This window comes from Gambusia affinis, linkage group LG05 (assembly GCF_019740435.1).
Source record: "Gambusia affinis linkage group LG05, SWU_Gaff_1.0, whole genome shotgun sequence".
In the NCBI taxonomy this organism is placed as follows: Eukaryota; Metazoa; Chordata; class Actinopteri; order Cyprinodontiformes; family Poeciliidae; genus Gambusia; species Gambusia affinis.
Window position 1 is genome coordinate 1,688,369 of NC_057872.1, and position 10,649 is coordinate 1,699,017.

A 10,649-nucleotide genomic window follows, 5' to 3' on the forward strand; every position below is an offset into this window, starting at 1 on the left:
TTGTGGTGCTGAAGTTTCACAAACTGTCCATTGATTGTGGTGCTGAAATTTCTGAAATTAGAAAAAAGCTTAAAACTCAAAATTTTGAACTGCTTCCAGCTTCAAACAACCAGATTTACTGTTTCTCAGCATTTCCAAGTTATATTAAGCAAATTATGCTGAAATTTGATTGTGGTGCTGAAATTTCACAAACTGTCCATTGATTGTGGTGCTGAAATTTCTGAAATTAAAAAATGCTTAAAACTCAAAATTTTGAACTGGTTCCAGCTTCAAACAACCAGATTTACTGTTTCTCAGCATTTCCAAGTTATATTAAGCGAATTGTGCTGAAATTTGATTGTGGTGCTGAAATTTCACAAACTGTCCATTTTTGGCTTCTGTCGCTGAGATAAAGCGTTTTTGGCCACTAGCAGTAAAAAATCTTAAAACTCAAAATTTTGAACTGCTTCCAGCTTCAAACAACCAGATTTACTGTTTCTCAGCATTTCCAAGTTATATTAAGCAAATTATGCTGAAATTTGATTGTGGTGCTGAAATTTCACAAACTGTCCATTTTTGGCTTCTCTCGCTGAGATAAAGCGTTTTTGGTCACAAACAGTAAAAAAGCTTAAAACTCAAAATTTTGAACTGGTTCCAGATTCAAACAACCAGATTTACTGTTTCTCAGCATTTCCAAGTTATATTAAGCAAATTATGCTGAAATTTGATTGTGGTGCTGAAATTTCACAAACTGTCCATTTTTGGCTTCTCTCGCTGAGATAAAGCGTTTAAGTCACAAACAGTAAAAAAGCTTAAAACTCAAAATTTTGAACTGGTTCCAGATTCAAACAACCAGATTTACTGTTTCTCAGCATTTCCAAGTTATATTAAGCAAATTATGCTGAAATTTGATTGTGGTGCTGAAATTTCACAAACTGTCCATTGATTGTGGTGCTGAAATTTCTGAAATTAAAAAAAAGCTTAAAACTCAAAATTTTGAACTGGTTCCAGCTTCAAACAACCAGATTTACTGTTTCTCAGCATTTCCAAGTTATATTAAGCAAATTATGCTGAAATTTGATTGTGGTGCTGAAATTTCACAAACTGTCCATTTTTGGCTTCTCTCGCTGAGATAAAGCGTTTTTGGCCACTAGCAGTAAAAAAGCTTAAAACTCAAAATTTTGAACTGCTTCCAGCTTCAAACAACCAGATTTACTGTTTCTCAGCATTTCCAAGTTATATTAAGCAAATTATGCTGAAATTTGATTGTGGTGCTGAAATTTTACAAACTGTCCATTGATTGTGGTGCTGAAATTTCTGAAATTAAAAAAAGCTTAAAACTCAAAATTTTGAACTGGTTCCAGCTTCAAACAACCAGATTTACTGTTTCTCAGCATTTCCAAGTTATATTAAGCAAATTATGCTGAAATTTGATTGTGGTGCTGAAATTTCACAAACTGTCCATTGATTGTGGTGCTGAAATTTCTGAAATTAGAAAAAGCTTAAAACTCAAAATTTTGAACTGGTTCCAGCTTCAAACAACCAGATTTACTGTTTCTCAGCATTTCCAAGTTATATTAAGCAAATTATGCTGAAATTTGATTGTGGTGCTGAAATTTCACAAACTGTCCATTTTTGGCTTCTGTCGCTGAGATAAAGCGTTTTTGGCCACTAACAGTAAAATCTTAAAACTCAAAATTTTGAACTGCTTCCAGCTTCAAACAACCAGATTTACTGTTTCTCAGCATTTCCAAGTTATATTAAGCAAATTATGCTGAAATTTGATTGTGGTGCTGAAATTTCACAAACTGTCCATTTTTGGCTTCTCTCGCTGAGAAAAAGCTTTTTAGGCCACTAACAGTAAAAAGCTTAAAACTCAAAATTTTGAACTGCTTCCAGCTTCAAACAACCAGATTTACTGTTTCTCAGCATTTCCAAGTTATATTAAGCAAATTATGCTGAAATTTGATTGTGGTGCTGAAATTTCACAAACTGTCCATTTTTGGCTTCTCTGCTGAGATAAAGCGTTTTTGGCCACTAACAGTAAAAAAGCTTAAAACTCAAAATTTTGAACTGCTTCAGCTTCAAACAACCAGATTTACTGTTTCTCAGCATTTCCAAGTTATATTAAGCAAATTATGCTGAAATTTGATTGTGGTGCTGAAATTTCACAAACTGTCCATTTTTGGCTTCTCTCGCTGAGATAAAGCGTTTTTGGCCACTAACAGTAAAAAAGCTTAAAACTCAAAATTTTGAACTGCTTCCAGCTTCAAACAACCAGATTTACTGTTTCTCAGCATTTCCAAGTTATATTAAGCAAATTATGCTGAAATTTGATTGTGGTGCTGAAGTTTCACAAACTGTCCATTGATTGTGGTGCTGAAATTTCTGAAATTAAAAAAAAGCTTAAAACTCAAAATTTTGAACTGCTTCAGCTTCAAACAACCAGATTTACTGTTTCTCAGCATTTCCAAGTTATATTAAGCAAATTATGCTGAAATTTGATTGTGGTGCTGAAATTTCACAAACTGTCCATTGATTGTGGTGCTGAAATTTCTGAAATTAAAAAAAGCTTAAAACTCAAAATTTTGAACTGGTTCCAGCTTCAAACAACCAGATCTACTGTTTCTCAGCATTTCCAAGTTATATTAAGCGAATTGTGCTGAAATTTGATTGTGGTGCTGAAATTTCACAAACTGTCCATTTTTGGCTTCTCTCGCTGAGATAAAGCGTTTTTGGCCACTAGCAGTAAAAAATCTTAAAACTCAAAATTTTGAACTGCTTCCAGCTTCAAACAACCAGATTTACTGTTTCTCAGCATTTCCAAGTTATATTAAGCAAATTATGCTGAAATTTGATTGTGGTGCTGAAATTTCACAAACTGTCCATTTTTGGCTTCTCTCGCTGAGATAAAGCGTTTTTGGTCACTAACAGTAAAAAAGCTTAAAACTCAAAATTTTGAACTGGTTCCAGATTCAAACAACCAGATTTACTGTTTCTCAGCATTTCCAAGTTATATTAAGCAAATTATGCTGAAATTTGATTGTGGTGCTGAAATTTCACAAACTGTCCATTTTTGGCTTCTCGCTGAGATAAAGCGTTTTTGGTCACAAACAGTAAAAAAGCTTAAAACTCAAAATTTTGAACTGATTCCAGATTCAAACAACCAGATTTACTGTTTCTCAGCATTTCCAAGTTATATTAAGCAAATGCTGAAAGTGAAATTTGATTGTGGTGCTGAAATTTCACAAACTGTCCATTTTTGGCTTCTCTAAGCTGAGATAAAAGCGTTTTGGTCACTAACAGTAAAAAAGCTTAAAACTCAAAATTTTGAACTGCTTCCAGCTTCAAACAACCAGATTTACTGTTTCTCAGCATTTCCAAGTTATATTAAGCAAATTATGCGAGAGAAGCCAAAACTGGACAGTTTTTGAAATTTCAGCACCACAATCAAATTTCAATTTTGAGTTTTAAGCTTTTTTACTGTTAGTGACCAAAAACGCTTTATCTCACGGAGAGAAGCCAAAAACGGACAGTTTGTGAAATTTCAGCACCACAATCAAATTTCAGCATAATTTGGTTTAGTATAGCCTAACTTGGAAATGCTGAGAACACGCCCCTCCAGGCCTCACTGTCATTGCCCACATGAGCGTTGACGTCCCCCAGCAGAACAAGGGAGTCCCCAGGAGGAGCACTCTCCAGTACCCCCTCTAGGGACTCCAAAAATGGTAGGTAATCTGAACTGTCTTTCGGGCCGTAAGCACAAACAACAGTCAGGACCTGTCCCGCCACCCGTAGGCGGAGGGAGGCTACTCTTTCGTTCACCGGGCTAAACCCCAACGTACAGGCGCAGAGATGGGGAGCAACAAGTATGCCCACTCCTGCCCGACGCCTCTCACCTTGGGCAACTCCAGAGTGGAAGTATGTCCAGCCCCTCTCAAGGAGACTGGTTCCAGAACCAGAGCCATGCGTCGAGGTGAGACCGACTATTTCTAGCCGGAACCTCTCGATTTCACACACTAGCTCCGGCTCCTTCCCCAGGGTCCCCTCCCTCAGCCGCCACCCATCACACAATTCACCCGGCCCCTTTGGCCCCTCTCACGGGTGGTGGGTCCATGGGAGGGGGGCCCATGTTTCCTCTTCGGGTCCATGGGTTAAAAAGCCCGGCCACCAGGCACTCACCATCGTTGCCCCCCCTCCAGGCCTGGCTCCAGAGTGGGGCCCCGGTGACCCGCATCCAGGCAAGGGAACACCAGGTCCAAAGTTGTTTCTCGTCATTGGGGTCTTCGGGCTGCACTTTGTCTGGTCACTCAGCTAGGATCTGTCTGCCTTGGGTGACCCTACCAGGGGTCACCTGGTAGGTAGGGTCACCTACCTACCAGGTAGGTAGGTGACCCTACCTACCTGGGGTCACCTACCTAGACAGCATGTCTAGGTAGGTGACCCCTACCTAGACATGCTGGGGTCACCTACCTAGACAGCATGTCTAGGTAGGTGCTACCTAGACAGCATGTCTAGACAGCATGTCTAGGATCATGCTGTCAATGATCCTAGACAGCATAGGTCCTAGGATCATTGGGGCATTCAATCCCCTCCACCACAATAAGGTGGCAGCCCAAGGGGAGGGCTGCCACCTTTCACCAATTCATTATCACCAATTCATTATCGATAAATTATGTGTTTAATATTTTAGATACTGGGATGGGTTTCTCTCTTTTTGCTAATAACAAAGCAATGTGGAAGATTTAAAGCAAATTTGTGTCTATTACTAGAAAGATGCAAGACGCTATTGATAAAGTTGAAATTTTGTTATACATGTGTTGCTTAAAAATTTCTGTAGATAAGACAAAGACTATGTTCTTTACTAGGAAAATTATTAATGAAAATATTAAACAAAAATTATATAATCAATAAATAAAAAAGTTAAACAATTTCAATTTCTTGGGGTTTGGTTTGATGAGAGGATTACATTGACAATACATATTGAGAAGGTTTTAGACAAATGCAAGAATGTGTTAAGTATTATGAGGCGTTTAACTGGAAGTGAATGGAGGGCAGATAGGACAGCTTTTAGGCTATATATACTGAATTAATTTGATCACCTTTAGACTATGGACGCATTGTTCATAATTCAGCTTCAGATACAAAAAAATGTCTCATGTATAGGGGTTTGGGTTATAGCTAAGGAAAATTTCTGGGGAAGGCATAAATGTAGTAACTAAAATGAATGGAAGGTAATTCAAAATATATTATGGGTAGAATTACAAACATGTGTGTGCGTGTGTGTGGGGTTGTGTGTTTTAACTCTGCAGATCTACATATGTACGCAGCCTGTCTCGTATTTCCTCCCCTAAGCCGTATGGAAGGTGTCTTGTTCAGTGTTTGAGGACAGTATGCCCCACTTAGCTCTGTATTTATATCAAATTTTAAATCCAATTTAAATACAAAATTACCATATGAAATATTAAGCAAGATTGTAAATATTTAATGTGAGCCCTTTACCATAGGCCTGGTGTCCATTATGATGTAGTGCTGAATTTTAATAGGCATCACCCCATCTCTCACATAAACCCCTCCACCAAGAACAAGTATAAGGTTTCTGTGTATTTGACAGACAACAGGGGACGCTATTGCTCTTTGCTGAATTGTAGAGCAAAGGTAACTTGAAAATCATGGCAAGACTACGATGGAGAAAGCAAAACATGTAGGTTCTTCACAGTGAATTCTGACCATTTTGTGTTTCAAGATGTTGTATAAAAACATGCCTCTGTTGACTTGACTTCAGTAGCTGAGGTTTATGAATGGAAAACATAAGAATTAGTGATGATTTACCTTTCAGAAAAACATCTCCACATAAGGTGCATTGATGAAGACAATACATGAAATGTATAAAACATCCATCATATAAATCTCTGGTAAATATTCTGCTGAACATTCCAGAGATAAAATAAAATAAAAGATTCAAGTCCTATTGTTGTCACTAGGCGACAGGCAAACACCATTTCATTAAGTTCTTGAGTTCTGGTAAATTACTGTAGGAGGAGAGAACAGAGCCTGACTCTCTCTATTTGTCTCTTTGATTTATTGATGAAACACAGAGTCTGCTGTCCTGCCACATCACATCGCATAGGGACTTCTGTTTATACCTCTGCTCTCCTGTGTATTCAAATGAGATTCTACCATCATTTATGTAATTCCTGTCCAAGTCATGATTATGCAAACCCAGCTAGCTGTTTAAAATTTACCTAGAAATAAGAAATAAAGATTTCGTTTTAATATAGCAAGGGATGAGGCAAGATGGAGTCAGAGAAAAAGTAGAGACAGCAACAAATTAAGAAAATTATTCTTTTATAGAGTTGTAGGGAAAAGGCAGAAGGCTAGAGTTGCATGATCACACGCACCCTCTGAGGCAAGGCAGGGAGGAACATTAATCACTGGGAGACATCTGTTCATTCTGCCGCTTTACAATTCTGTCAAAGAGCTCAGACACCCCCTCTACCCTCCGTACACACATGCCCCATCCGCACACCACCTTGTTCATCCACTCAGAAAAAAAAATCTGTCCTTCTCTTAAGCTTGGACAGACAGAGTGAAATATCAGAGTGAGGCTTCGCGTAGTGCTGCCTTAAATTTGATTTCCATTTCTGTAAGACAGAAGAAAACACAGGGACAGGATGCTGGCATGGAAATCAGTGCTATTATCTGCAAAATGCCAACTTGCAGGGAGCCCCAGATGATCATGTCATGGAGCAATGGCTCATCTATATGACAGCACAGGTGTGTGTCACAATGGGGGATTCTGCAGTACCTAACTCTGGATTCAAAGCTTTTGGTAATTCTGAACTGATGCCTTACTGATGAAATATTATATAATTGTTATTGTCTAGGATAATTTAATACAACTTATTCCGTTCTAATGGCTAATTGTATTGAGTTTCTGTCATTGCTCATTGCTATTTGTGTTAGCATGGAAGGAACAATATGTGCCTAATGCATGGGTGTGTGAGTATACCTGCAGCCGTTCACAGTCTTGCTTGTTCTTTGTTTTGTTCCTGCTTTGCTCTCCTGCTTTATGAGAGCTTGGCCTTCCACTTCATCTCATTATAAAATTGAACCCTTCCCCAAAAGAACATGGTCAGAATACTGGAAAGAGAGCGTATGGGACTTTTTTTTTTTTTTTTTTTGTAAAATAGCCAACATGCTGATCATGATGTCATTATTGCTCAAAACTGGAGATTTATTTATGTGCTCACCATGTCTACCCCTGTCATGACTGTGTTTGATGTGTGGTGTAAGTCAGACAAATGCTGGCTGCTTCTTTTTTACTTCTAAGTTAAGTTTTCATATCCCAATGCTAAGCTGGTAGAATATCAGGGAATTTTTTAATGACCTTGGGCCTTTTCACACGATCAAATATTGTACTTTATGTTTAGTATTCCCCAGATTCGGTCTGATATAAGAACCCAATAAATCTCTCTTATCTGCTGAAAGTAGTCGGTACCATTTTCAGTGGGAGCACCAAATCAAATCTGAATTCAACCGGTGAGCATAGAGTGTTCCAAATTATGTCCTCCCATTGGCAAGTCAGGAGAGCCAAAGATGAATGAGGTTTTGAGGACTGCTTTGTCATGAAAATATTAAAAGTGAGTTTTCCAGGAGTTTGTGCTTTTTGGTCATCAAAGAAGGTTCTGCCTTGCTTCACAACATATTATAGTCAACATTTTGATTGACTACCTAGTATTCAATCTAATATTGAAGTTTAAACAAATCTATGAAAGCTCTGTCATAAAAGCTTTGTACTGAAAATTAGTTTTTTTTGCACTGCACTACCACAAGATTGAGATGCTTAACTTCTGATGGTGTGTTTTCACATCAAGAGAAAAGTAACAATGTCCACACTGATTTCCCAGATTTCATATTACCCTGTTATTTATTTAAACCAGTGTTTCTCAACCTTTCTTGAGCCAGAGCCCCCTATCCATCATTCAGATTACCACCCCCATTCAAAGAAGACATGGGCTTCACTGTATCATGTCTACCCCTGTCATGACTGGGGTAGACACTTTGTGTTTAGCTTTGTTTCTCAGTTTATTCTTGTAGCTATTTTGTCATTTGGACATTTCCATTTAGTTTCTTTTGACTAGTATTATCCTTTCTTGGTTTATTGTTATGCCCCCTTTAGTTTCTCTCCTGTTATTAGTCTGCTTCCCCTTTCTATTGACACTCACCAGTAATCTTTACTCATTACAGAGCCATTCACCTGGCTGCACTGACTAACTATCATTTACTTCACCTGATCTGCCACAGATTTTTCACTGTTCAGCTCTGGATTCATTGATTCTCCGTTCTTTGCTCCATGTCCTGGTTTTCTTGTTTCTGAGTTTTGCAGAACATGCACATCTTTTTCTTCCATCCATCCATCCATCCATTTTCTGTACACCCTTCTTCCCTAATGGGGTTGGGAGGGTTGCTGGTGCCTATCCCCAGCTGCGTCCCGGGCGAGAGGCGGGGTTCACCCTGGACAGGCCGCCAGTCTGTCGCAGGGCAACATCTTTTTCTTCTTTTTCTTTTTTTATCCCCTATGGTGCTGAGCTGTAAGGGATTCTTGGGGCGAGATTACAACCTTAGAAACTTCAGAAGAAAAAAAAAAGTTCAGTAATGCAGTTCGTTGAACCATGGAGGCTAGTGAAAGGGACATTGGGAACCCACACGAACCCTATCCAGAGGCCCATGTGTACAAGGGATCACAGGAACACCAGGAGGCGACCTGGAGCAGGCTCCTGTGTGGGACGTTTCATCCAGGAATGGATGAAATGCTCAGCTTAGTTTCTAGAGAAAGAGGATCATCACTCATCTCAGTAAATGGCTACTGGTTGGAGTGAGGTGACTTCAAATTCTGGAAGTTAGATCCAAAGACATTAGGAGGATGTAACAGAGTTTGTCCATCATTTTGCTTGAAAGTTTAACAAATGTCCTGAAATGTCACATTGACTTTAAAGAAAAGAATCTATGAACTGGAATAATTTTTAATGGCTGGTAATAGTTAACCTGTAGACAAAATCTATACAAGTTTCTCATAAGAGAAGCTTATTATGTTAACTTTACTACCCAAAGTGACCCCTGTCCTCATGTGATACTGGTCAAATTCTCTCATTTTATGTCCTTTTAAAGAAACAGGAAAATCACTTGCATTTTATAAGATGAATTTGGTGTCTTGTAAAGTAAAACACCATACCCGTCTTGTCATGCAAGTCCTCTGTCTGATGCAGCTTTGCTGTCAGTCATACACAATTCCACACAAAGTGAATGAATCAAACTCATTGAACAATTAAAGTACTTTATTGATTTTATACAATATAAAAGCAGGTAGAATTCAGAGGTTACACACATGAGAAATTATTAGCAGTATGTTTCCTGAATACATTTCACTCAAGACTGTTTCAAAAAAACTTACATTTGTATGAAAGCTGTCATGGCTGCCAGTGAAGGGATTAGAAGAATATCTCATTTCCATTAAAGCAAGATTTGTCTTTCTGTCGAAGAGCAGCAAGAAGATTTGGGCCTATTTTGAATGTCTCTTTTGCATAATAATGTCCAGATGCATATATGTCCTCAATGCATCTGTTGTTCTTGTTGTATCTCACCAGAACTCTGTCCTTGTTACTGTCAGGATCTCTGGGGTTGTAGTCCTTCCTCACATTGTAAGGCAGGTCTTCAGCAAGAGGAGAGTTGAGGTTCCCAATGGTATAATATCCATACTGCTTTGTGCCATGAATTACTGGTAGCAGAGGATATGTCCCATGATTCTTAAACTCATGAAATCCAAACTCTCTTTCAATGGGGTTGCACAAAGCCTTCATGTTGTTGTCCAGGCAGTTCTGGACATACCACACCAGAAGCCTGAGACCATGACGGGGCGGAGGTTGACCAAAGCCACTGTCCTGCAGCTCTTGCTTTGAATTGAGAGTTTTCAGAGTTGATGCAAGAGCCAGGGACAACAGGAGTGTGTAAGAAAACAAAGGACAACTCTCTTTGCCTTGTGCCATCTGAAAAGAGAACCAGAAATAATATTGTGATACAAACAAATACAGATACGGTTTTCCAAACTGTATATATATATATATATATATATATATATATATATATATATATATATATATATATATATATATATATATATATATATATATATATATATATATATATATATTTCCATAACCACTTACCTCTCGTCAGAAGACCAAAAATGTCAAAATGGATTTAAAATGTGACAGCAGAGGAGCCTTCTTGTTCTACTTTTTACTTCTCTCTGGATATGTTTTAAGAGCAGTGAACCAGCTGTCCTGACAAGGAAATTGAGCTTTTTGACTTCCTCTTTATTATACAAAACGAAAGCAATTTGTTGGCTGCAGAGCTGTTGTGGTAAAGCTTCATTCGTATTTGGACAAGCTTCAGCAGATTCATTGCAGGTGCCCATAACTATAGATACACTCACTGGCCACTTTATCAGCCACTTGCTAGTACTGGGTTGGACCCCCTTTTGCCTTCAGAACTGAATTAATCCTTTGTGGCATAGATTCAACAAGATACTGGAAACATTCCTCAGAGAGTCAGGTCCATATTTCAGTTGCTGCAGATTTGTCAGCTACACATCCATGACATGAGTCTTC

The 10,649-nt window shown here is 38.4% G+C and overlaps 1 protein-coding gene across 1 annotated transcript; it reads right to left on the reverse strand.

The window, feature by feature from the left end:
- Nucleotides 1-9,428: 9,428 nt before the first annotated feature.
- Nucleotides 9,429-10,249, reverse strand: si:ch211-198c19.1 (uncharacterized protein LOC100151013 homolog). The gene is made up of 2 exons (XM_044117177.1): nt 10,206-10,249; nt 9,429-10,025 (listed from the first exon to the last, which is right to left on the reverse strand). Exon 2 carries the CDS (start codon nt 10,023-10,025, stop codon nt 9,471-9,473), a length of 555 nt encoding a protein of 184 aa, XP_043973112.1. The 5' UTR covers nt 10,206-10,249; the 3' UTR covers nt 9,429-9,470.
- Between the last annotated feature and the right edge of the window lie 400 nt (nt 10,250-10,649).